Source organism: Papio anubis, chromosome 12 (genome assembly GCF_008728515.1).
Source record: "Papio anubis isolate 15944 chromosome 12, Panubis1.0, whole genome shotgun sequence".
Taxonomy (NCBI): Eukaryota; Metazoa; Chordata; class Mammalia; order Primates; family Cercopithecidae; genus Papio; species Papio anubis.
In genome coordinates, this window is record NC_044987.1 from 65760638 (window position 1) to 65787563 (window position 26926).

Consider the following 26926-nt stretch of genomic DNA (forward strand, 5'->3'; position numbering starts at 1 on the left):
TTCGTGGCCCTGGCAACTTTTGCAGAGGACCTCAGCTGTAGTGATTCTGTGGCCCAAAGCTTCAGGTCTTCAAAAAGCAGCTTTCTAAATCAGTCCCAGGTTGACAGTGACGATGTGCCAAATAAGTGCAGGGAACACTTGCTGGCTGTCAGCAGTTTTCTTTTTGCCCTGATCTGGGGCTTCGGAGCCCACCTTCCCTCCAGGTACCTACCGGGATGGGGGATGGGAAATGCAGAGGGCTGAGATGGACTGGCCCATGGAAGTAAAAACCCACATGACATCACTGTTAGGGTATGGTGGAGTCTGTGAGTGTGTCATAAATGGAAGTGTTGTAACTGTCTGACGCTTTTGCCTGTGTGTCCATCTGAGCAGGTTCTGGCCCGTCTTTGATACCTTCATAAGGGATTCTATTAGTCGCCTCTCCAACTACCCTGAGCCACCACCCTCAGCCTTGGTGTTTGATCTGCATGTAAGCCCTGAAGATGGAACACTGGTCCCCTTCACTGGCCAATACCTGAGCAGCCACATCAAAGGAACTTTGGGCACCTTTCACCCTTCTATCCAGGTATGAGGACAGTAAGGCAAGAGCTAGGGTTAGAACGTCAGGACTTACTTTTGGGGGTAATCCATGTTCAAAGATCAGCTGAGGCCCACTCTAGGACAAGTCCCCTAGACTTTTATTTTCAGCTAGATTACTCTCTTATACTGGAGGTGCTGCAGTAAGTCCCACTTCTGTCCTGCAGACTGAGCGGCTCTTGTATGTGGTGGACCTGCTTCTGTCAAGGGGGCAGCCAGTGCTGCTAGCTGGAGAGGCAGCAACAGGGAAGTCAGTCTTTGTGGAGGTGCTGGTAGAGCCACATCACCCTTACATATACAGCCCCATCCACCCTGCCTTCAGTTCCACCCACCTCCGTCTCCTGCTGAGCAGAGGAATCCAGGGCCAAACACAAGCCAGCCCACAGCCTGGGCATCACCAGGATTCTAAAGCCTCCCTCCTCTTCTTGCTGGAGGATCTGCACCTGGCCACTTCTGGTGAGGAGCTGGGAGGAGGGAAGGAAGGAGCTACTGTCCTCTCTTGAGATTATAAAATCCCTAGCAATATTCACTGACTCTCAAATATATGTGTATAGATCTAACTTTAATGTTTTGTTCTTAATATCCTCATTCTACATATGCTCCCTGAATAATCCCATCCACTCTCATGGCCTCTTCTCTGCTTTGACTGCTAAATCTCTGTCTCTAATCTTGCCTCTTTTCTAAGCACCAGATCTGTCTATCCAGCTGTCTACTGTATGTCTCCGCCTTGTTGTCCTGTTGGTACCTCAGATCCAACCCTGAGCTCATCATCTCCCCGTGGCCAAAATCTGCTCCTGTGTGTCCTCTTAGTTTCACCATCCAACCAGTCATGTAAGCCAGAAATCTTGTTGACATCTCTTTCTTCTTCACCAATATCCAGTCACCATGTCTTTTCAATCCTACCTCCTACATATTTCTTGAATCTTTCCACTTATTTCCATGGTTCAGATGATCTTTACTTGGAAATCTGACAAATGCTCTTACAAAGCTTTCTGTGATGAGGCTTTCTTCTGTGTCCTCTTACACTCTCTCTAATTGGGCTCAACAAGTCAGGCTTCCTTTACACCCTGGGATTGCTGTCTTCTCTGCCTTCTTTATGTGGATAAATCCTATGTATTCTTTCTAAATTACCTAAGGCAGTAGCTTCTCCGGGAAGCCTGATTCATAGGCTCGGTTAGATATCCATCCTGTGCTCTGTACAATAACCTGTGATAACCATGATATCATGATTGTATGCTTGCCTGTCTGTCCCTTTCGCCACACTTGGAGATTTATGAGAACAGAGAACAGAAATTTGTCTCATTCATTTTGATAGACCCAACAGGAAGTAAGTGCTCAATAAAAGTTTGTAGAAAACAAGATAACAAAGGAAAGGAGAAAAATCGTGATGAAAGTTTGGGATACTGAAGTGTAAAGTTTCTAAAGTGGTGTGCCTCTAGATGATGACAGCTTCTAAATATGGCCGTGGGATTGGGAAGTGAATTTTAGGTAGAGGTTTAGCCCATTGACTTCCTTGACTCCAACAACCTGGTAGATAGTCTATCCAGTTAAATAGCGAAGTCTCTTATGAGATGTAGAAAACTTGAACCAGATGTATTAGTACTTAATAATAGCCGGTACAATTTATTGAATATCTACTATGTGCTATATGATATGTCTGTGTCATCTTCAGTGCTCATAAAAGCCAAGTAAGATGGAGAATTTTTGCAATTATTTTAAAGATGAAGAAACAGACACAGAGATTTTATAACTTGCCCAAGATACCCTAGCTATTAAGTGTCAGAACCAAGATTAAAATTCAAGTGTATTTGGTTCCAAAACCTGTAGTTCCTTCCAGCTATATTATTTGGTCTTTGTAGTGAATTTGCAGACAGTAGAAGGAGTAAAGAGTGGTACAGTCAGATATATGAAGAGATTTCAGCTGAGAAGAGACTTCAGCAATATTGTAGAGTGAAGAATATTACTGCTGGCAGAATGTAAAAGGTGTCCTTGAGTGACAACCACCAAAACATCTAGTATAAAATAAAAAATGAATAGACATGCCAACAGAAACCCCCAGAAAATAATCTGACCTGCTGTCAAGAAGAAGCAAGCAATAGAATAGAAACTCACCCTGAGATCTAGCTATATGCTGTCCAAAAGATGCACTTTAAATATTAAACACAGATAGATTAAAAGAAGTTTTTTAATGCAAAATATTTACTGCAGAAATAGTTTGCATAAGGAAGTTGATGTGGCAATATTAATACCAAAGCACTTTAAGACAAAGGATATTACCAGAGATAGAAAAGAATATCTCATAATTAAAAGATTCAACTCATCAGAAAGACAAAAGTCTTAAATGTGTCCACATCTAAAACAGACATTTAAGTATATGAAAAAAAGCCAATAGAAACAAAAAAGAGATAGTAAATCTGAAATCATAGTAAGAAATTAATATGCTTCTCACAGTAACTGGTAAGACAAGGAGCAAGAAAGTATGGACATTAAAGATCTGAATAACACTAGCAACACACTGACATTTACAGAACATTATACTCACCAACTGCAAAATGCACCTTCTTTTCAAATGCACATGAAACATTCACCAAGATAGACCATATGCTGGGTTATAAAATAAGTCTCAACAAATTTCAGAGGATTAACATTTTAAATATTTTATCTGACCATAACAATACAAATATTGATAAGATGCCTAGAGAATTTCCAAGTTATTTAAAATTAAACAGCACGCTTCTAAATAAATTATGTACCAAAAAAGAAATTACAAGGGAAATTAGAAAATGTTTTGAACTAAATAATAATGAAAACAAAGCATATCAAAATTTGTAAGATGCAACTAAAGGTTATAGTTTTAAATATCTCTTAGAAAGAAAAGCTTGGAATCAGTGACCTAAATTTTCAGCTTAAGACTCTAGAAAAAGAAGAGTAAGTTACACCCAAAGCATTTAAAAGGAAATCAATAATAAAGATCAGAGCAGAAATCAGTGAAATAGAAAAACATACAAACAATGGAGAATATCAACAAAGCCATATTTTGTTTCTTTGAAAAAGATAAAATTGACAATCACCTGTTAACACAAATCAAGAAATAAAAAGGAAAACATAAATTTTGAATATCAGGAATAAAAGAGTTTTTATTAAAGATATTTAAAAGGATAAAAAGGGAACCAGGGCCAGGCAGTGTGACTCACGCCTGTAATCCCAGCACTTTGGAAGGCTGAGGAGGGCAGATCATGAGGTCAGGAGATTGAGACCATGCTGGCCAACACGGTGAAACCCCGTCTCTACTAAAAATGCAAAAATTAGTTGGGCATGGTGGCATGTGCCTGTAATCCCAGCTACTCGGGAGGCTGAGGCAGGAGAATTGCTTGAACCAGGGAGTTGGAAGTTGCGATGAGCTGAGATCACACCACTGCACTCCAGCCTGGCGACAGAGTGAGACTCCATATCAAAAAAAAGAGTTGGGGGGGAGCCAGGCATGATGGCATGTACCTGTAATCCCAGCTACTAGGGAGGGAGGCCTAGGCAGGAGGATTTCTTGAGGCCAGGAGTTCAAGACCAGCCTGGGCAGCATAGTGGGACTCTCATTTAAAAAAAAAAAAAGTTTTAAAAAATGGATAATAAGGGAAAAGTATGAAAAACTTTATGCTAATAAATTTAGTAACTTAGATAAAATGGACACATGCTGTATTAGTCTGTTTTCACACTGCAATAAAGAACTACTTGAGACTGCGTAATTCATAAAGAAAAGAGATTTAGGCCGGGCGTGGTGGCTTACGCCTGTAATCCCAGCACTTTGTGAGACTGAGGCAGGTTGATCCCTTGAGGTCAGGAGTTTGAGACCAGCCTGGCCAACATGGTGAAACCCCATCTCTACTAAAAATACAAAAATTAGCTGGGCATGATGGGGGTCACCTGTAATCCCAGCTACTTGGGAGGCTGAGGCAGGAGAATCGCTTGAACCTGGGAGGCAGAGGTTGCAGTGAGCCAAGATCGCGCCATTGCATTCCAGCCTGGGTGACAAGAGTGAAACTCCGTCTCAAAAGATACAAAAAAGTAGGTTTAATTGACTCACAGTTCTGCATGAATGGGGAGGCCTCAGGAAACTTAAAATCATGGCAAAAGGCAAAGGGGAGGCAAGGCATGTCTTACATAGCAGTGGGGTGGGGGTGGGGGGATGAGGAGATGTACCATCAGATCTTGTGAGAACTTGCTCACTATCATGAGAACAGCATGGGGGAAACTGGCCCCATGATCCACTCACCTCCCACCAGGTCCCTCCCTCAACATATGGGGATTACAATTCAAGACAAGATTTGGTTGGGGACACAGAGCCAAACCGTATCACATGCCTTACAAAAACATAACTTGTCAAAGCCTGACCAAAAGAAGAAAAATAATAGAAAATGAACAGCCTCATACCTAAGAAAAGTTTGAATGCATAATAATAAATGTTTCCAGTCCCAGATGGTTATACAGTTGAATTATATCAAGTATTTAGAAAAGAAAGTACAACTTACACATACTTTTTCAGAAAACGGAGAATACTAAGCCATGGCAAAGACATTTCAAGAAAAGAAATAAACTGTTATCTTTCATAAACCTAAATGCAAAAATAAATCTTCACTGAAATATTATTAAATAAAATTCAGCAACATACAAAAATAATAACATCTTAAGACCAAATGGAGTCTATCCTGGGAAGGCAAAGCTGACTAACCATTGAAAAATCAATCAGTGTAGCTCACATTAACAGAATAAAGGAGCAAATAAGTAAGTAATGTTAGTAGATAAAAATCACTTGACAAAATTCCAACACTATTCCATAACTCCCAGGAAATTAGGAATAGAAGATAACTTTCTCAATTTGATGAAGAGCGTCTATTATACTTACAGCTAAATACATACTTAATGGTTAAATATTGAATACTGTCCCCCTAAAATCAGTTAAAAGGCAAGAACATACTCACTGATTCTATTCAATATTGTACTGGAGACCACATCGATGCAATTAAGAAAAAGAAATGAAAGCTTTTAAAATTAGAAAAGACAAGTTAAAACTGTCTGTATTGGCGTATAATATGATTGTCTACATAGAGACCCCAAAGAAATACTTTTCTAAAACCCCATAAAACTACTACAATAAATAAGTTAAGTCATCAGGGTCACAGGATACAGAATCAATCCATTGAAATCGTTTGTATTTCTATATCCTAGTAACAAACCATTGGAAATTGAAATTTTAAAATATTACTTAAAAGTCATTTAAAAGGATAAAATACTTAGGAATAAATTTAATGAAAAGCATTCAAGATCTGGACACTGAAAATGACTAAATATTGCTGAGATAGAGGAAACTTAAATAAATGGAGAAATTTATGATGTTCATGGATTAGAAGAGTCAGTATCAGTAAGGTCCTCATTCTCCCCCAAATGATCTATAGATTCAATGCAATGCCAAGGTAAATCTTAACAGATTTTTTTTTGGTAAGTTGACAGACTTATTCTGAAACTTATATGGTAATGCAAAAGATCTAGAAGAGCCAAGCAACTTTGAAAAAGAATGAAGTTGGGACACCCACACTAGTGATGTTAAAACTGGCTCTACAGTTGTTGTAACGAAGAGAGTGTGGTATTGGTATAAGGATATACATATAGACTAATGGAATGGAACAGAAAATCTGATAAGTAGTCATATATGGCCAGTTGATTTTTAATAAATGTGCCACGATAATTCAATGGGGGGAAAGGATAGGCTTTTCAAAGAATGGTACTGGAACATCTGGATATATGCATGGAAAAAAATGAACCATGTATTCTACCTCAAAATATAGATAAAAATAAATTATAGATGGATCACAGACCTAAATGTAAAAGCTAAAACTATAAATTTTTTAGAAAAAAATTGGAGAAAAATCTGTGTGACCTTGGTTAGACAATGATTTCTTAGGGCACAAAACCTAAATTTTATCAAAATTGAAAACCTATGCCCTTCAAAAGACACTGTTACGAAAATGAAAAAATAAGCTATTGACAGAGAAAACACTCATGATACATGTATCTGACAAAGGACTTGAACCCAGAATACATAAAAACTCTTACAACTCAATAAGAAAACAAACATCATCCCAATGTTTTAAATGGACAAAAGACTTAAACAGACAACACTTCACAAAAGATGTATGAGTGGCCAATAGTATACAAAAAGATGCTTGATACTATCAGGCATCAGTGAACTGCAAATTTAAACCACCATGTGATAATTAAGAAGACTGACAATAACGAGTGTTTTCAAAGATGTAGAGCAACTGAAACTCTCTCACTTTGATGGTGAGAATGTAAAATGGTACATCCACTATAAAAAATATATGCCAGTTTCTTAGTAAATTAAATGTTACTTAACATATGACCCAGCAATTCCACTCTTAGGTACTCACCCAAGTAAAATGAGAACCACATATCCTCAAACTTAGTATACATGAATGTTCACAGTAGCATTGTTCTGTATAATGGTAAATCCACATATATACCCAAATGACTCCAGGTGGTGGCAAGAGATAAGAATTTAGAGGCACCTCTCCCACCTAGCTGACTAGTTCCCTGCTTTCCCTCCTTTCCTTTAAAAACAGGCCATTCAGGCATTTGCCTGAAAACTTAAAATGACCCACACCCTATTTCCTTATATATACTGCCAGTCCCTCCCTCCATTCCTCCTTTCCTCCCGCATTTTCTCTCTCTCTCTCTCTCTCTCTCTGACTCTTCATTGCTGCCTCAGGTGACATGAGGATGGAAGACTGACGACCTCCTGGCTCATTATGCCCTCCTTGCACAGGATTAAGTAAAAATCTTTGAACTTGTTTCCTATCGTTGTGGTGTATTGAATTTGTCCTTCTATCTAAAGAATCAGAGCAAGTTTTCTGTGTGAAGGACTCTCTGGTCACAGGTCAGACAACTAGGCATTAGGCAGTCCATCAGATAAAAGACGTATCCTGTGAAAGGCACACTGTAAACCCCCACACTCAGCTCCTCTTTATTTCCTGTTAGGGCAGGGTTGTTGGCTGCTCTGGTACTAGAACACCAGTTTAACTGGGGGCTCTCAGAAAAATACTACTCAGGAATAAAATGGAACAAACTACGGAAACACTCAAAAATGTGGATGAGTCTCAAAAACCTGCTGAGTAAAAGAAGATAGACATGATCAAGTATATACTGTATGATTCTATTTATTTGAGGTTCTAGAACAGACAAAGCTAACCTATAGTGATGGAAATCAGATCACATAACAATGCCTGTGATGGTGGTGGCAGGGGGATTGATTGACTTTAAAGGAGCATGAGGAACTTTCTAGGGTGATGAAAATGTTCTAAATATCATTGGGGTGGTGATGACACAGGTGTGTACATTAGTCAAAACTTGCTGAACTGTATACTTAAAATGTATACATTTTGTTGTATGTAAATAGTGTCTTAATAAAGTTTGTTTTTAAAATTTATTATTATTATTATCATTTTTTAGAGACAAGGTCTCACTCTGCCACTCAGGCTGGACGGTGCGATCACGGCTCTCTCAAGCTCTTGTGCTCAAGTGATCCTCCAGCCTTAGCTTCCCAAGTAGACAGGTCTACAACACACGCCACCAGGCCCAGCTATTTTATTTTTCATTTTTTGTAAAGACAAGGTCTTGCTATGTTACCCAGGCTGGTCTTGAACTCCTGGCCTCAAGAAATCTTTCCATCTCAGCTTCCAAAAGTGTTAAGATTACAGGGGTGAGCCACCACACCCCAGCCTAAATTTGATTTTTTTGTGTGTACATGTGATATAACTCTATTCTCTTTGACTGAAATGATTGCACTTTCCCCCTAATTGTGGTCAGATCTGGTTTCTATCCTTCTCAGCTTCCAAATAGGATAGGGAGCTAGGAACTAGGGAGAAGGAGAAGAGATAGGATCTCGGGAGAAGGGAGAAGAAATTCCTCAATTTTAGGGAAAATGTTGGGGAGGGAGAATAGCTTACTCAAATGTGACCAAGTCCCAACATGTCAGATTCACAAAATTCCTTTAGAACCGTGTGTGGCAGGAATAGAAGGAACAGACTGATACTCTCATGTGGACTTTCACATGTCCTCATTATTATTCCTCATGTCCCATAGACCCAGAGAAGAGCTGCCAGCCAGTGTTGGAGACTCTGCGCCAGGCCATGGATGGCACTGTGTATGCCCACAGCACCTTGGAACTACAGACACTGCAGCCTACAGTCAATTTCCTTGCCACTGTCACAGTGCCAGGCTACTGTGAGCGCCCACTGTGTCCACGCCTCTTCCGACTCTTCACAGTCCTGGCCCTGGAAAGCATGACCCAGGCCACCCTGCTGGACAGACATGTGCCTATTATTCAGGCTTGGCTTGAGCGTTTCCCTTCTGTGGAGCGGGAGCGTGCTCTGGCACGAGCCCTAGTTAGGGCCTCAGTAGAGGCTTGGGAGGCTGTGTGCAATTGCTTCATGCCTTCACCCCTCCACCCACACTACCACTTCTCCCCACACTCTGTGAGCCACTTACTGAGCAACCTGCAGCTGCTGCCTAATAGAACAGGCTCCCGAGGCTTTGTGGACTATCCCAACCACCAGGAGCACTTGCGCCGGGTGTCAGGCCTGCGTGGCACTCGTCTGACCATTATGATGGCCACACGCAACGTGGTGCGTCTTTGGTTGCATGAGGCACAGAGAACCTTTTGTGACCGGCTGGACAGCCCTAGGGAACGCTCCTATTGTGGCAAGCTGCTCCTAGTAGTAGCTCAGAGTGTCTTCTGTTGTGGTCCAGGGCCCCAGAACCTGGGCAAGGACCATGAGGAGGATGAGGAGGAGGAGGAGAGGGTGCCCGAAGTAGAATCTGAAGGGGAGTTGGCCCAGTGGGAGGACTTCAGCAACAGCAACAGTGAAACAGAGGAGGAAGAGGAGCCTTATGGACTTCAGGTCGCCACAGGCTCAAACTCCAGTGATCCAAGTCTAACACCATCTATAGGACCAGTAAGCAGAGGGATGAGGGAAAGCATAAGTCACAAGATAAGGCAAGAGAAAGGCACAAGGGCATCCAACTATAGGCTCCAGGTAAGGAGATCATTCAAGACTTGGTGGCAGAAGGCACCCCAGATGGACCTGGTCTCACCCCTGTTATTACCAGTGCTACTACTACATCCCCAGGAAAAGCCCTCAGACGTGGTCTTCAGTCAGGAGCTGACACTGGGGCCTAACTCTGAAACCCCCAACTTGTACCTGGAACGGCAGTGGGAGAAGCTAGAGGAGCAGCTGGCCACCTCAGCTGCTCAACTGAAGCTGAGCCCCCACCTTGCCCGGTGTCATTCCATGGCACAGCATGTGGCCCGCCTGGTCCGGGTGTTGGCCAGGCCCCGGCAGCATGGCCTGCTGCTTTCGGGGGCTCTGGGTACTGGGCGCCACACTGCCATCACTCTGGCTTCTAGTATATGTCAGACCCATTTCTTTCATCTACCATCTGGGTCAGAGGAGGACATTCTCCAATGTCTACGAGATGCCAGCTGGCGTGCTGGCTTGTTAAGCCAGCCTGTGGCTCTATTGGTACCCAGTGGTGTGGATCTCACTACACTTCATCGCCTCCTGGCCCTGGCAACCTCAGGCAGTTTCCCTGGCCAGTACACAGAAGCGGATTTGGACCGCATTGAAGAACACTTCCCCAGGGAGAACCTTGGTGTCAAACAGAACATCAAGAAGGAAATGGTGTTGCAGAGGTGAGGCCAAGAACCCCATACCCGGGTCTGCTCTGCTTTTACTCTGTCTTGGCCAAAAGGAATTCTGTGGGCTGCCATAAGGGCTGAGAGATTGGGGCTAAGTGGTCTGGTTGGGACTAGGGCCAGGAGGGGCAAGCAAAGGTAAAGGGGAGGACATTAGCTGAGCCCTGGCCCACAGGTTCCACCAGCAAGTGTGCAGCCACCTTCACCTGTTCTTCCTGATTGGAGATAAACAGGCCCACAAGCAGCTGCCCTCCACCCTTTTCCTGAGGCTCCTTCAACTGGCCACTGCCAGCATTGACCGCTATGAACCCTGGGACCAAGCTGCCCTGGTCAAAGTGGCCCAGCATCACCTGGAGGGTGCTCGGAGTCTACCCCTTGATGATGGTGAGCCCTTTTTACTTGTCCTTACCACTCATCTTTACCAGGCTTTAATGAGGGTTATTACCTAGGTCAATCTCTCTCTCCCTCTCTAGAGCCTACAGAGCCCCCTTCACATTTCCTACCCTTCTTCTTGAGCTAGGAGATGATCCCTTTCCTTTCCTGTTTTCCTACAAGCTCACAAAGTGAGGATAAAGCCATGCCCATTGCAGGCTCCTGGAAGTACCCAGACCTCCAGGCCTCAATTCCCAGTGTGGCCAAAGCCATGGCTCTTATCCACCTTTCGGCCACCCACTACCATGAGCACCTGTGCCCTGCATTGCCACTCGTCACCCCTAAGACCTTCCTAGACTTCCTGGACACTTTCCTGATGCTGCAGCAACAGATAATCCTGAAGATTAAGAACAAGGCCCAGCGGTGAGTGGTCCCATCCCCTGCAATGTACCTCCTTCTGCTCCTTTGGGTTTCCTCACCAGCACATTGTATCTCCAGGGTCCAGAATGCCTTGGAGAATCTGAGAATGCTGATTAAGGAGCATGGTACCCATGCCAATCTGATCTCTGACTTGGAACAGCAGCTGAAAGCCTCCAGCAAGGTAAGGAGACGATTTTGAGGCTTCCATGGTGGTGTCAAAGCAGAAGCCCAAAAGGGGTCTTGAAAGGAAGCAACCAGAATGAACCTTAGTTCTTGTCCCCCTAAGCTTCCACTTCCCCTAGAAAATCTCTCTAATCTCTGCTGCCTCCTCCTTTATAGCTTAGGTTCAAAAGTTTCCCATGACACAGCTAAGATCAGATTGATTCTTCATAATGTGTGAAATCCAAGCATCTGCTTCTGGTTGCCCCTAGCACCTTGATCATGAGAAGTTCAGTATGCTGTAGATTCCCATGGGGGTTGGGGCAGGGATTACATCTCAGTCACCACTCACTCACCTCTTAGAATTATCCTCTTTTTCCATAGCACTTTGTCCCTATACCCTTTCTTCCACAAAAGCACCAAACAAACAAAACTGTTGTGTACAGTGAGGACATGTAGATGGGTGATGGCAGCAGGGAGAAATTTATGCTATAGCATAGAACCAGAAGTAGATTTATAATGGTATACTAGACAAGAGTGTCCTGAATTTTCTTATTCACCCTCCTCTACCAGGCATTTTCCAGTGACCAACTTTTCCTTTCCTCTCTCATCTCTCTAATAGCTGGTCTACAATGTTTCTGAGCCGTCCCATTTTTCCTTTAGCATGCCCTTCTAGTTGAAACCTCAAAACCTTTTGCTGTCTTATACAGAACAATCTTATTCTTTGAATAAACAGACTTCTTTTTTTTTTTTTTTTTTTTTTTTTTAAATTTATTTATTATTATTATACTGTAAGTTGTAGGGTACATGTGCATAACGTGCAGGTTTTTTACATATGTATACTTGTGCCTTGTTGGTGTGCTGCACCCATCAACTCGTCATTTACATCAGGTATAACTCCCAATGCAATCCCTCCCCCCTCCCCCCTCCCCATGATAGGCCCCGGTGTGTGATGTTCCCCTTCCCGAGTCCAAGTGATCTCATTGTTCAGTTCCCACCTATGAGTGAGAACATGCGGTGTTTGGTTTTCTGTTCTTGTGATAGTTTGCTAAGAATGATGGATTCCAGGTGCATCCATGTCCCTACAAAGGACACAAACTCATCCTTTTTGATGGCTGCATAGTATTCCATGGTGTATATGTGCCACATTTTCTTAATCCAATCTGTCACTGATGGACATTTGGGTTGATTCCAAGTCTTTGCTATTGTGAATAGTGCTGCAATAAACATACGTGTGCATGTGTCTTTATAGCAGCATAATTTATAATCCTTTGGGTATATCCCCAGTAATGGGATGGCTGGGTCATATGGTACATCTAGTTCTAGATCCTTGAGGAATCGCCATACTGTTTTCCATAATGGTTGAACTAGTTTACAATCCCACCAACAGTGTAAAAGTGTTCCTATTTCTCCACATCCTCTCCAGCACCTGTTGTTTCCTGACTTTTGAATGATCGCCATTCTAACTGGTGTGAGATGGTATCTCATTGTGGTTTTGATTTGCATTTCTCTGATGGCCAGTGATGATGAGCATTTTTTCATGTGTTTGTTGGCTGTATGAATGTCTTCTTTTGAGAAATGTCTATTCATATCCTTTGCCCACTTTTTGATGGGGTTGTTTGTTTTTTTCTTGTAAATTTGTTTGAGTTCTTTGTAGGTTCTGGATATTAGCCCTTTGTCAGATGAGTAGATTGCAAAAATTTTCTCCCATTCTGTAGGTTGCCTGTTCACTCTGATGGTAGTTTCTTTTGCTGTGCAGAAGCTCTTTAGTTTAATTAGATCCCATTTGTCAATTTTAGCTTTTGCTGCCGTTGCTTTTGGTGTTTTAGACATGAAGTCTTTGCCCATGCCTATGTCCTGAATGGTACTACCTAGGTTTTCCTCTAGGATTTTTATGGTATTAGGTCTAACATTTAAGTCTCTAATCCATCTTGAATTAATTTTCGTATAAGGAGTAAGGAAAGGATCCAGTTTCAGCTTTCTACTGATGGCTAGCCAATTTTCCCAGCACCATTTATTAAATAGGGAATCCTTTCCCCATTTCTTGTTTTTCTCAGGTTTGTCAAAGATCAGATGGCTGTAGATGTGTGGTATTATTTCTGAGGACTCTGTTCTGTTCCATTGGTCTATATCTCTGTTTTGGTACCAGTACCATGCTGTTTTGGTTACTGTAGCCTTGTAGTATAGTTTGAAGTCAGGTAGCGTGATGCCTCCAGCTTTGTTCTTTTGGTTTAGGATTGTCTTGGAGATGCGGGCTCTTTTTTGGTTCCATATGAACTTTAAAGCAGTTTTTTCCAATTCTGTGAAGAAAGTCATTGGTAGCTTGATGGGGATGGCATTGAATCTATAAATTACCTTGGGCAGTATGGCCATTTTCACGATATTGATTCTTCCTATCCATGAGCATGGTATGTTCTTCCATTTGTTTGTGTCCTCTTTTATTTCAGTGAGCAGTGGTTTGTAGTTCTCCTTGAAGAGGTCCTTTACATCCCTTGTAAGTTGGATTCCTAGGTATTTGATTCTCTTTGAAGCAATTGTGAATGGAAGTTCATTCATGATTTGGCTCTCTGTTTGTCTGTTACTGGTGTATAAGAATGCTTGTGATTTTTGCACATTAATTTTGTATCCTGAGACTTTGCTGAAGTTGCTTATCAGCTTAAGGAGATTTTGGGCTGAGACAATGGGGTTTTCTAAATATACAATCATGTCATCTGCAAAGAGGGACAATTTGACTTCTTCTTTTCCTAACTGAATACCCCTGATTTCTTTCTCTTGCCTAATTGCCCTAGCCAGAACTTCCAACACTATGTTGAATAGGAGTGGTGAGAGAGGGCATCCCTGTCTTGTGCCAGTGTTCAAAGGGAATGCTTCCAGTTTTTGCCCATTCAGTATGATATTGGCTGTGGGTTTGTCATAAATAGCTCTTATTATTTTGAGGTACGTTCCATCAATACCGAATTTATTGAGCGTTTTTAGCATGAAGGGCTGTTGAATTTTGTCAAAAGCCTTTTCTGCATCTATTGAGATAACCATGTGGTTCTTGTCTTTGGTTCTGTTTATATGCTGGATTATGTTTATTGATTTGCGAATGTTGAACCAGCCTTGCATCCCAGGGATGAAGCCCACTTGATCATGGTGGATAAGCTTTTTGATGTGTTGCTGAATCCGGTTTGCCAGTATTTTATTGAGGATTTTTGCATCGATGTTCATCAGGGATATTGGTCTAAAATTCTCTTTTTTTGTTGTATCTCTGCCAGGCTTTGGTATCAGGATGATGTTGGCCTCATAAAATGAGTTAGGGAGGATTCCCTCTTTTTCTATTGATTGGAATAGTTTCAGAAGGAATGGTACCAACTCCTCCTTGTACCTCTGGTAGAATTCAGCTGTGAATCCATCTGGTCCTGGACTTTTTTTGGTTGGTAGGCTATTAATTGTTGCCTCAATTTCAGAGCCTGCTATTGGTCTATTCAGGGATTCAACTTCTTCCTGGTTTAGTCTTGGAAGAGTGTAAGTGAACAGACTTCTTATATCTGGCTAAAATTGGTGATGATAGGGCTTATCACACCTTCTAAAGCCAAATACTCCTAGCTAAAGGTGTTTTCCCAAACTAAAGAGCAGTTTTGCTTTTAATAAGAGGAATTCTAAAATAGCACCTTTTCTTCCTACTACACAAGATTTTGATAAATGTTCTGGTATAACTTCAGAGCAGTGAACTAGTGCCCATGTCACACTCAGATAATTTTTCTACCAGGGTTTCAGGTCTTAAGCTCCTAACACCTAGCCAGCTCTTCTGATGAGTGCCCTTAGGACTATCATCCAGTGCCACACAATTCCAGATACATGGCATATGTCGTGTCTACTAATGTGGTTTTCATTGTGTTTGATGTAAATGGTGTCCCCTGGAGTTTTAAAGGTACTGATGCCCCCCTACTATTCACCACCTAGGATGAACAGCTTAGATTAGACCTCAAGACTCAGTTAAGTTGCAAAGAAAGAAAACAAAGTCAAAGAGCAACAGAAATCCCCTTTCCCAGTTTTTTGCCCTACATTTTCCCAAGATGATTAATACCAGGATTGTTGATCTGGTTTAGGGGTGCTAGTATTCCTTGATCTGTGAGTCAGTTATACCAGAGCAGAACACAGTAAGCCAAAGATCTGGATAAGAGATGTTTGTAGTCTCAGGGTCATTCAGAGTCAGATCCCTTGGTCATTCAATCAATAGCCATAATAGTGTGTACTTGTTCCAGTGTTCCCCACCCCAAGAAATGGCATTACCAGCCACTGAGCCAAATCCCAGGACTCAGTCTGGGCCCCTCCATCTCTTTACTCTTTTATATTAAACTGGTTAATTTTTTCATTATTGCACTCAACAAAAATTTATTTTTTGTTCAGGCATTTCTTAATATTTATGTCTATGTTAATACATGCCTACATTTACATCTAGATGGATGGATAGATAGATAGATAGATAGATAGATAGATAGATAGATAGATGACAGAATCCTTGCCACACCTTTCTGAGGTAGCTATTCTTTTCTCACTTTACAGATGAGAAAACAAAGGTCCAGAAAGGTTGGGGAGACTTCCCTAACCTTATAAGGTTGTAATGAGGATTAAACAAGATCTTACATGTATAATATTTAAATGTGCTGGCACATAGTAAGAGCTCAATAAATGTTAGTTACTATTAATATTAGGTTAGGCCAGGCACAGTGGCTCACACCTGTAATCCCAGCAGTTTGGAAGGCCAAGGCCAATGGATCACTTGAACTCAGGAGTTCAAGACCAGCCTGGGCAACATGGCAAAACCCTGTCTCTACAAAAAATTATTCAGGCATGGTAGCACCTATCTGTAGTTCCAGCTACTCAGGAGTCTGAGGTGGGAGGATCACCTGAGCCCGGGAGGTTGAAGCTGCAGTGAGACATGATTGCACCACTGCACTCCAGCTTGGGTGGCATAGTAAGACCCTGTCTCCAAAAAAAAAAAAAAAAAATAGGTTAGGTTGCTTCCTAATAAGAGAAGATAGGGCACTATCCTTACCTTCATGGTGCTTATAGTTCAGCAGAAGATATACTCATCCAGGCAATGACAAAACCATGTTATAACGGAGTAAGTTCAGAGTGCGCCAAAATATCAAGAAAAACTTTCTAGAGAAAGCAGAGTGCCCTGCTATGCAGCACAGAGCATGTATATAACATGGTAGGAGCTCAGAAAATTCCCTAACTATGTAAACAAAGGAATAAAGTACATGAAAGTTGATTACTGAAACTTAGGTCAGATTTGATCTGTGTTTGAAAGGGGCCAGGTTGATATAACAGTATGTGAAAGGCCTAGAGGCAAAAGAGTGTGTGCCACGTTGGAGGAACTGAAAGTCAGGAATGGCTGGAAAGTAGCATGCTAGGAGAGAGAAAAGAGATGAGATTGGAATGATGAGTAGGGGTCTGGTCATGGGGGTATTGTCAATCAAATGTAGAAATGACAAGTGTTAATGACAATGATTCAGCGTTTAGAAAACCAGCTAGGCTGCAGTGGGGGGATAAAAGGAAGGGAGTAAGAATAAAAACTGAGAGACCAGTTAGGAGGCCAGTGCAGAAGGTGAGGAGTGAGAGGGCCTGAGTGTGAGTGACTAACGTTGGGAAGGGCAGTGTACACGAGAGGCATTTGGGAGGTAGAGTTGAAGGGCCTCAAAGATGGGCTGGATTTGGGGGATACAGGAGATGGAGCCAAGCGTAACAACCCAGTTTGTTCCTTGGGAAACTTGAGTGTATCTTGCCACCATTCTCTGAGAAAAAGAATACACAGGAGAGGAGTCAGATTGCAGGAGAGCTGAGGAGGCATAACCAAATACATTCATGTGGGGACATGTGGAATGTGAGGGGCCTGTGAGACACCCAAGAGATTTCCACTAGGCAGATGAATACGTGGTATGGGGCTGGGAGGGAACCTAGCTGGAGAGAGAGATTTGGCAGTTGGAACATAAGTAGGAATCAAAGCCATTAGATCAGAGAAGGCTTTTATAAGTGTAGAGTGAGAAGAGAAAGGAAGCTCTGAAAAAATTGATGAGGAATAGTTAAGCTCACAGAGGAAGGAAATGAGAAAGAGCAGCCAGAGAAGTTAGAGAAAGCCCAAGGAGAACACAGTATCACGAAGGCCAACAGAGGGGGATGCCTCAAGAGGGAGGGAACTGTCTTCTGTGACAACTGCTGCTAATGGGTCAACTAAAATATAGAGTAATGTAATGTAACTGTTACACACATATTCTTTGGGTGAAGCGGCTGCAGAAAAAGCAACCACACACTTGGGGTTGCATTACTAGATATGTAACTCACAGACTAATAAGTGACAGACCCAGAGCTCAGCCTCTCTCTGTGGCCTACTTGGAGTTCAACGTGGTCAGTCTTTCAAGTGAGGAGTATGCTAGAGTCCCGGCATTATAGGGTCTTCTGGGGTGTTCCCACATGGCTCAGGATCTGGAACTGCAGGGCCTGGATATCTCTTTGCAGAGCCTCAGCATGTTTCAGCAGCAGCTAGAGCAAAGCAAGCTCCTATACAAGCAGCAGCTAGAAGAGTGTAGGCATCAAGAGAACCTCATTGAGGACCTCGCCAAGCAGCGGGATGCCCTGCAGGCTCAGCAAGAGGCTTTCCTGGAGCAGGTGGGCTCTTCCTGCCACCTGCCCTGCACTGCTCCTCTCCTGAAAGAGGGCAATCCCTCTAAGGATACCAAGAGGAGAGGATGGAGTGACTCATCATGGAGTCTTCTGGGGGGAGGGGACAAAGGTAATAGGATGGCTTGGGGAGTGACCTCTCATGGGGACTCCAAGGAGGAGATGATCCCCCTAGAAACACCTTGAAGGAAGAACAGAACATCTCAGGAGCTCACTTTAGAAGTTATCTCTCCTCATTTAGATGAGCAAGGCATTTCTGGAGCCTCTGAGCCAGCTGCAGGTGGCTGACTTCGAGGAGATACGGAGCTATCGAGCACCACCAGAATCTGTGGTCCGGGTGACTGATGCAATGTGTGACTTGTTCCACCGTGAAACAGGCTGGGCCAGTGCCAAACAGCTGTTATGCACTGAGGATTTTTATCAGGTAGGAAGGGTGGAGCACAATGAAGGAGGATAGGGGAGGCATAAAAGGGAGACTTGGCAAGGCTAAACTGTTGGGTCAAGGTCCAGAGCATCCGTGTCTTCCCCATCCCTTTAACATACATCCTTCCAGGAGCTGGTGTTCTTCCCCAAGGAGAAGATAACAGACTCACAGCTGATAAAGTTACATCTAATTCTGAAAGCTCCAGGTATGAGTGATGCAGCCCTGCGGGCAGTGAGCCGACCTGCAGCCAGCCTGGCAGCCTGGCTCTGGGCTGTTCTGCACTATGGGCTGGCACATTGCCGGGGACTGCCCACGGGCCTGCTGCTGCAGCAAGTGGAGGCAACACTCATTCGGGAGCAGGCCCGCCTGGGCTACTACCAGTTTCAGGCCCAGGAGACCCTGGAGAATAATTTGGCCCTGGCTAAGATGGTGGAGGATGCCCAAGCTTCCCACAACTGTGTGGCAAAGACCCTCAGTCAAGCACAGCATGGGCAGTATCACAAATGGCCCATGAAGGCTGCACTGCTCATGCCTATGCATGCCTGGACTATACAGCTCCAGGTAACCATCCCTCTCCAAGATGTCTCCCCCAAAGTTCCTTTTATGCCACTCCCCCGCTCCTCCCTGTGCCCTCACTGCCTCCCTCTGTCCCTCTCTGCACTCCTTGCCATGTTTTCCTCCACACCCCACCTTGCCCTCCCTCTGCCATATCTCTCCCTGCACCCTCCTCACTGGCCTACACAGCCTCTGGTCTTCCCGTCCACTCCAGAAGCTGAAGGGACGCTGCATGACTGTGTTCGGAGATGCCCTCCTATGCTCAGCTGCCATCATCTACCTGGGTCCCTTCCCACCACTGCGGCGCCAAGAGCTACTGGACAAGTGGTTAGCTCTGTGTAGGGGCTTTCAGGAGGCCCTGGGCCCAGATGATGTGGCACAGGCACTGAAGCAGAAGCAGAAATCTGTCAGCATACCACCAAAGAACCCCTTGCTGGCTACACACTCTCCCTTCAATATTCTGTCCCTGCTGAGCTCTGCATCTGAACAGTACCAGTGGGATGGAAACCTGAAGCCACAGGCAAAGTCAGCCCACCTGGCAGGCTTGCTTCTGCGAAGCCCCACCCACTACAGTAGTTGCCGTTGGCCTTTGCTGCTTGACCCCAGCAACCAGGCCCTCATGTGGTTGGACCCGCTACCTCTGGCAGAGAATAGATGCTTGGCACCAGCCCCCACTGAGGGTAGAGGTAAGCAGACATAATAAATGCAATGCTTCCAGAGTATCTGAACTGCCCATCACTCAGCCTCTTGTGGTCTTTCCCTTCATAATGAGGACACTGCATTTTTGTGATCAGGATGTCCCAGATTGCACCAGCCTATACTACAGGAATCAATTTGGTCACATTTATTTTTTCTCTTTATTACAATGATTCTGAATCTACATGACTGATTGGTCCATGATTTTCCACTTCCCTGGTCTACTCAGCACTACCCAAATTTATCCAATGTTCAGAAATCCTGGGTAATATTTCTGTTGGCTCTGTTTGGATTGGGGACCCTTCTGGGTGGAGTATTGGAAGGAACATTTTCTAGGAGAAGGAATAGAGTGTTTATTTCCCAGAAGAAGAGGCTGGGGATTGAGTTTGTGAGAAAAATGTGACCTTATTTGGAAAGGGGTTCTTTCAGAGTAATTAAGTTAAGGACTTTGAATGAGATCACCCTGATTCTTATCTGGATGGGCCCTAAATCCCACAAATGCCCTTACAAGAGGCAGAAGAAAAGGCATAGAAAATATAGAATAGAAGCTATGGGAAGATAGAGGATGAGTAGGATCCCTCCCTGGAATTTTAGAGTAATAATTTTGAGAGCCAACATTTATTGAGTGCTTACTATGTGCACATCTAAGTGTTTTCTATGTATAATTTAATTTAATCTTCACAATAACCCTGTGAGGTCGCCACTAATATCAACCTCATTTTGCAGATAAGAAAATTGAGTCATAGAGAGCTTAAGCAACTTTCCTAAGATTTCGTCCCGCAGACCTTCCCTCATGAAATAGAGCCCTTGAGTGAATTCCTCCCCTAAGGAGTCTGATTTCTCCCCTAAGAAGAGCTCCTCTGAATCTTTCTGCCCCAGGGAAAGGCCTCATGAGAAATCAAAACACAGAGAGTAAAATGGACATGAAAGAGGAAGATGATGATAGTGAAGACAGTAATGAGGCTAAGGACCAGACAAAAGAGCAGAAGGCAGAGGAAAGAAAAAATGAGCAGGAGAAAGAGCAAGAGGAAAATGAAGAGAAAGAGGAGAAGACAGAGAGCCAGGGGTCAAAGCCAGCCTATGAGACTCAGCTTCCGTCTCTTCCCTACCTTAGTGTTCTTTCAGGTGCTGACCCGGAGCTAGGTTCTCAGCTCCAGGAGGCAGCTGCTTGTGGTGAGAACTGGTCCCCACCCACCCTGGACCCCTTTTGACTCGCCCCATTCTGTGACCCCACAGGCCTCCCACACCTCAGTCTAACCTCAGTTCCCATCCTTCATCCCGGGCACTAACTATATTGAAGCGTCTTGTGGAAACCCTCCTATCAGCCACAGGGAAGCTGGTCGGAGCCAGACCTCGTGGATGGGGAATGGGGATCATGGGTGCTGGCATCGTGGGTAGGGTTCCTTTGCCTCCCTCTCACAGGCCTGCCTGTGCTACTGACCAACGTGGAGCTGGGTCTAGGGTGCCAAGAACTGCAATGGCTGCTGCAGCGGGAGCAGCTGAGCCCACCCCAGGTGCAGCCTGGCTTCTGTCTGTATCTCAGCACCACCCTCTCCCTCTGTGCTATGGAAAAAGGTGAGGCCCAGAGGGCAAATTGCCAGCACAGTTGTGTGGACACACTAGGCCCTCAGCACCAGCCCTAAGAGGGCTTCACTCAACCTGGCCCAGAGCAGGCTCAGGTCTACAGCAGGGAGCCATACTCCCTGTCTACTCTACCCCGTGGCTCTGCCAAGGGGAAGAGGTTAAGCATCTCCCATGTTACCCCAAGTGCTAGGTTGTGAACTGCTAAAGGGGCTGAATGTGCTGGATCTGGGCCTGAACATGGAAATACTGGAAGAACAGATGCTACATGAAATCTTGTGCAGAGAGTGTCCTGAGCTCGAGACCCGCTGGCAGAACCTAAAGATCAGAGCCCTAGATACCTGCAAGGCTGTGGAGGCTGCTGAGGTGCTTGGGGGCTCAGTCTGTGGGTTGAGATGAGTATTGGATGGACCTGGGTGAGGGGGTGGAGATGAATGTAGATGTTTGGGGACTGTGGGAAAGGGCCAGATCCATCCAACAAATGAGTATATGCAGGAGCGGCTGCTGACGATGCTGCTGTTCCAGAATACAAAGCGTGAGAAGCCAGCCAAGTTTCTGCGGAACATGGTGAGGGCCCAAGGAAAGCTATGCCAGCTGCGTGCCCATTGTGAAGAGCTAGAAGGGCAGAAACTACAGGAAATGGTATCATGGGCACCCTATCGGCCTGTGGTTTGGCATGGAATAGCCATGGTAAAGGCCCTAAGCCAACTGCAGAACCTGCTGCCACTTTTCCGTATGAGCCCAGAGAAGTGGCTGGCAGTCACCAAGCAGGCTCTGGATAGCATGAAGCCACGTGAGATTAATCACGGGGAGGACCTGGCCAGTCATCTACTGCAACTGAGAGCACACCTGACCCGCCAGCTGCTGGGCAGCACTGTGACAGCACTGGGCCTTACCCAGGTACCGTTGGTGGGTGCATTGGGTGCTTTGGCTCTGCTGCAAGTGACAGGGAAAGCATCAGAGCTGGAAAGACTGGCACTCTGGCCTGGACTAGCAGCCTCTCCCAGCACAGTCCACAGCAAGCCAGTCTCAGGTGTGGCTCGACCGGCCTGGCTTGGGCCAAAAGCCTGGCATGAATGTGAGATGTTAGAGCTGCTGCCCCCATTTGTTGGCCTGTGTGCCTCCCTGGCAGGCCACTCCAATGCTTGGCAGGCTTACCTGTCGCTGTCATCCACAGTGCTGGGTCCTGCACCTGGGCCTGGGCCTGAGCCACTTAGCCTCCTCCAGAAGCTGATCCTGTGGCGCGTTCTGCGACCTGAGTGCCTGGCAGGTGCCCTGGCAGACTTCACCACCAGCCTCCTGGGTCGGCCCCTGGATGAAAACATGGGCGCTCCCACCATGCCCTTTAAACATAGTCGGGCTACTCAGCCCATGCTGATCTTGTTGCCACTGCCTGGCCACCCCACAGCCACTCTGCATCCTCTGACTGTCATCGAGAATCTGGCTGCCAAGTATCAGCAGGTTTGAACCTAGTCTTTTGGTCACAGAGTGACAAGGTTCCTGTAGGCTGGGGTGTGGGGACCCCCTCTAAGCATTTTCATGGATCTTTCTGTACTACTTAGGGACTTTTGGGATAATGGTAGCATTAGTTTGGGTCCCTCAGGTCACCCTAGGATCACTTTGAGTCATGCCGCCATCTCTTTTTTGGTCCCCAGGGGCAGAAGCATCTGCAGGTGATAGCCCTGGGCTCTGAAGTCTGGGACCCGGTCTCAGTTGTGGTCAGCACTCTATCCCAGGCTATGTATGAGGGGCACTGGCTGGTGCTGGACAACTGTCATCTGATGCCCCATTGGCCGAAAGAGCTGCTACAGCTCTTGCTGGAACTGTTAGGCAGAGCCAAAGGTGAGTTTATTGCCTAGATTGGCTGCCAGGATCCTATCCTACACTTGGGCCTTAGCTTGAAATCTCAGGACTCATGGCCAGTGACCTAGCACCAAACCTGTCCACTTGGCCTTGTAGCTGACTCCTGACACCCCTAGCCTCAAGTCTGATCCCTAGACTTCTGCCTGACCCTTTACCCAAGGACTGATCTCAGACCCTTGTCTGACTCTAGTGGTTGCAGACCTGGAATCAGAACAGCTTTTAGGCCAACCTGAAAGCAGTAATGTAGCCACTGTTCACAGAGATTTTCGTCTTTGGCTTATTGTGCCTGCAGAGTCTAGTGCTTCTTTGCCAGGTGAGGAGCTTAACCCCCTACAGGCTCTCAAATTGGAAGTGGGAGGGCAACTGTGCTGTGCTGACTCAGCACTCTCCTTCCTCCCCAGCTGTGCTGACTCAGCATTCCATGCCTGTTTTCTGGAACCAGTCCCTGGAGCTGGGCCATGTTTTGATTGACAGTGTGGAGCTAGCCCAGCAAGGACTGTATATGCAACCCCCCACCCAGGCACTACCTTTGCTCCTCCTCCATGGCCTCCTGCTACACCGGCAGCTCTATGGAACGAGGCTGCAGGCACACAGGGGGCGTTGGTGAGCTGCTCAGTCAATCACTCAACAAACATTGAGTATCTTCCGTATGCTGGGATGAGTAAAACTAATTCATCTTTGGAAGCTCCAAAGACCAAGGGCAAGGGGAAGTTAAGGAAGGCTTCTCCAAAGACTTTGAGATTTTACTTTGAATTGAATCTTAAAAGCAGGGGCAAATCAGGTAGAGATGGACCTTTCTGAGCAGAGAGACCTAAATTCAGCAGAAGGGAGGAGACTTGAGTGTGGTTGACATGGACATGCTGGATGTTGAGGAGGGAGAAGTAAGGCTCATTATAAAGGGCCTTTAAGACTAGGGCAAGGTAGGCCAGGCATGGTAGTTCACACCTGTAATCCCAGCACTTTGGGAGGCCGAGGCAGGCAGATCACGAGGTCAGGAGATCGAGACCATCCTGGCTAACACGGTGAAACCCCATCTGTACTAAAAATACAAAAACTTAGCCAGGCATGGTGGCAGGCGCCTGTAGTCCCAGTAGAAGAAGAAACAATATCCTTTTTGTGTGTTGAAAAGATCACTCTGGATACAATGTGGAGAATGGACCAGAGGAGGCAGGACTGGGGACAAGCAGAGCAGCTTTAGGAGACTCTGGAAGTCTCCAGGGAAGAGATTGTGGTATGGGTGGTAGGGTAGTAGCCATGGAAGGGATAGAGAATAAATATGGGGTGAGGAGGAAGGAGGAGTCAAGGATGACTCTCAGATTTTTGTTTTAGATAATTGGGTGGCTAGTGGTACCTCTCACTGAAATAGGAGGTGGAACAGGTTTTATAGGGGAAAATGATGATTTCAGTTGAAAGCAAATTGTATTTGGGGTGCCAAGCAGCAATGACTAGCTCAGGAGAGGGGTTCGAACTGAAGAGAAGACTTGACAGTCCTCAGCATACAGATGATATGTGAAACCCTGCTTTCCGCTCCCCTTCTCTAGGAGTCAAGTGACCCTAACCCAGGTTCTTCAGACCCAAGACCAGCTGTGGGCAAGTCTTAGCAATCCCCGTGCTGCCATGCAAGAGCTGGCTGGTAAGACCCTTCCTGTCCCCCTTGGAGTCATCAGCCCCCAGGAGAGCCTGGAAGAGGGTGGGGGTGGGATATAATTCACAGCTTTGGTTTTGGGAGTGGTGGAAACTGAAGGTACTGAAACTGAAAGGCTCTAACCTCATCTTCAGCTTCAGTTTTCTACGGGGGTCCTCTGGGGGACACTGAGGACAGGGAGGCCCTGTTTAGCCTCACGCAAGCCTGCCTGAGCCCCAGTAGCAGGAACTGGGTCCAGCCACACACACCCCAGTCTTTGCTCACCACGCTCATGCCCCTCCCAGGTAAGCTTCACTCAGGTATCTGTTTTGGGGTAGGGAATAGTACAATGCAATGCTACCCACCACAGAAATGTGGACAGCAGTCTCAATAAAGGTATATGGGGGTAATATTCATACTGTTATGGGGGGTGATGGCAGTAAAGGATCAGAGGAAGGCTTACTCTCTTGAGTCTAGGGTGGGGAGAGTACATCTTGTCCCTCACCCCTCACCTCTATCCCAAAGAGCTAAGGGAGCCGGATGCAATGGCAGAGTGCAAGGCCCAGATGCACCTACTGCCCTCACCACCTGAACCCCGGCTCTGCGGACTCAGTGAGGGCCCCCAGGCCTGGCTGTTGCGACGCCAGAGTCGCGTTCTCTTGAGTGCGCTGCAGCGGAGTTCACCCGTGTGGGTTCCTGAGTCTCGAGGAGGCGCCCAGCTCGCGGAAAGGCGACTGCGGCAACGCCTAGTGCAAGTTAACCGGAGGCTGGAGTCACTGCAGGATCTGCTGACCAACCTGGTTCGCCAAGACGAGTCTGGCGCCCCGAGGTCAGTGCTGGGGCCGAATGCGCGGCGGCCCCTGGAGGGCGTCTTAGAGACAGAGGCTCTGGAACTGAGCCAGTTGGTGGGCACGCTACAACGCGACCTTGATTGCCTGTTGCAGCAGCTGAAGGGCGCACCCCCGTGTCCCTCCCGCCGCTGTGCTGCGGTGGCCCACGCTCTCTGGACTGGCCGCCTACCCTTGCCTTGGCGACCTCATGCGCCGGCCGGTCCGCAGCCGCCCTGGCACTGGCTGCGGCAGTTGTCGCGCCGTGGGCAGCTGTTGGTTCGCTACTTGGGCGTGGGCGCGGACGCGAACAGTGATGTACCAGAGCGCGTCTTCCACCTGTCAGCCTTTCGCCACCCGCGCCGCCTGCTGCTGGCATTGCGTGGGGAAGCTGCCCTGGACCAGAATGTGCCCAGCTCGAATTTCCCTGGTAGCCGAGGCGCGGTCTCCAGTCCGCTCCCGTATAAACGTCTGGAGATGAACAGCAACCCTCTGCACCTCAGGGTATCTTCGCGCCACCCCTCATTCGTGGTTCCAGTCCCCTCAAAGTCTCTAATTACACCTCGCAGTTACCCCTTCTTGGTGATCTTGCCCCTCGGTAACCCTGCTAGCTTCTCTGATCTCGGTCCACTACGACCTCCCAACCCCCAACCCCCACTCCCCACCTGCCACCTCCCAGCTTCCTAGCCTTGCCTGACCAGCTTCTGACGCCCCCAGGTGGAGAACGGTCCAAACCCCACGGTTCCAGAGAGAGGGCTGCTGCTGATCGGGCTACAGGTCCTACATGCGGAGTGGGACCCAATAGCTGGAGCCTTGCAAGACAGTCCTTCCAGCCAACCCAGTCCTCTGCCTCCAGTCAGCATCAGTACACAGGCCCCAGGCACCAGCGACCTGCCACCCCCAGCCGACCTGACTGTGTACTCCTGTCCTGTGTACATGGGAGGGCCCCTTGGCAACACTAAGCTGCAGAGCAGGAACATCGTGATGCATCTGCCCCTACCCACCAAGCTCACCCCCAATACCTGTGTCCAACGGAGGGTCCACGTGTGCAGCCCACCCCTGTCTTGAGCCCATCTACCAAAATAAAGTTGTAGTGATTCCATGAAAGATTTCTGAGATATGGGGGTAGAGCAGCAATCCTTTCCAGAAGGTTTTCAATTTACTTTGCCCAGATCCATTGGAGGAATCACTATCTATAGTGGTTCCTATAGCAGCAATAGTCTTACAAAATGTATTTCTTCTGTTTTTAAATTTTCATTTCTTTACAAAATGAATTTCTTAATACGACTATAAGACTATAGCAGCAATAGCCTTAGAAATGTATTTCTTAATAAGATCTGAAAGTCAAAGATCTGCCTTCTTCACACCAAGAAGGCAGAATGTGACACACTAGGGGAAAG

The 26926-nt window shown here is 45.9% G+C and overlaps 1 protein-coding gene and 1 long non-coding RNA gene across 24 annotated transcripts in view; one reads left to right on the top strand and one right to left on the bottom strand.

The window, feature by feature from the left end:
• Positions 1-26633, top strand: part of DNHD1 (dynein heavy chain domain 1) — a 92547-nt gene extending 65914 nt beyond the window's left edge. For 12 of the 23 annotated variants that reach the window (XM_031653261.1, XM_021926153.2, XM_021926152.2 and 9 more), the window contains 22 exons: positions 26-203; positions 373-565; positions 744-1032; positions 8728-10336; positions 10515-10723; positions 10930-11134; positions 11210-11312; positions 17795-17944; positions 18198-18380; positions 18510-18941; positions 19150-19621; positions 20511-20804; positions 21054-21206; positions 21400-21578; positions 21708-22673; positions 22868-23054; positions 23266-23388; positions 23477-23678; positions 24617-24708; positions 24855-25004; positions 25225-26030; positions 26244-26633. In XM_031653261.1, coding sequence (XP_031509121.1) covers positions 26-203; positions 373-565; positions 744-1032; positions 8728-10336; positions 10515-10723; positions 10930-11134; positions 11210-11312; positions 17795-17944; positions 18198-18380; positions 18510-18941; positions 19150-19621; positions 20511-20804; positions 21054-21206; positions 21400-21578; positions 21708-22673; positions 22868-23054; positions 23266-23388; positions 23477-23678; positions 24617-24708; positions 24855-25004; positions 25225-26030; positions 26244-26594 — 7526 coding nt within the window. In that variant the 3' untranslated portion in view covers positions 26595-26633. Of the gene's footprint in view, positions 1-25; positions 204-372; positions 566-743; positions 1033-8727; positions 10337-10514; positions 10724-10812; positions 10905-10929; positions 11135-11209; positions 11313-17794; positions 17945-18197; positions 18381-18509; positions 18942-19149; positions 19622-20510; positions 20805-21053; positions 21207-21399; positions 21579-21707; positions 22674-22867; positions 23055-23265; positions 23389-23476; positions 23679-24616; positions 24709-24854; positions 25005-25224; positions 26031-26243 lie in introns of those variants that run through there. The other 11 variants (XM_021926157.2, XM_021926165.2, XM_021926158.2 and 8 more) reach the window with 11 other exon arrangements.
• Positions 95-1025, bottom strand: LOC116269739. The gene is made up of 3 exons (XR_004177469.1): positions 909-1025; positions 614-804; positions 95-207 (listed from the first exon to the last, which is right to left on the bottom strand). It is a non-coding gene; the product is annotated as an uncharacterized LOC116269739 (long non-coding RNA).
• Positions 26634-26926: the final 293 nt, after the last annotated feature.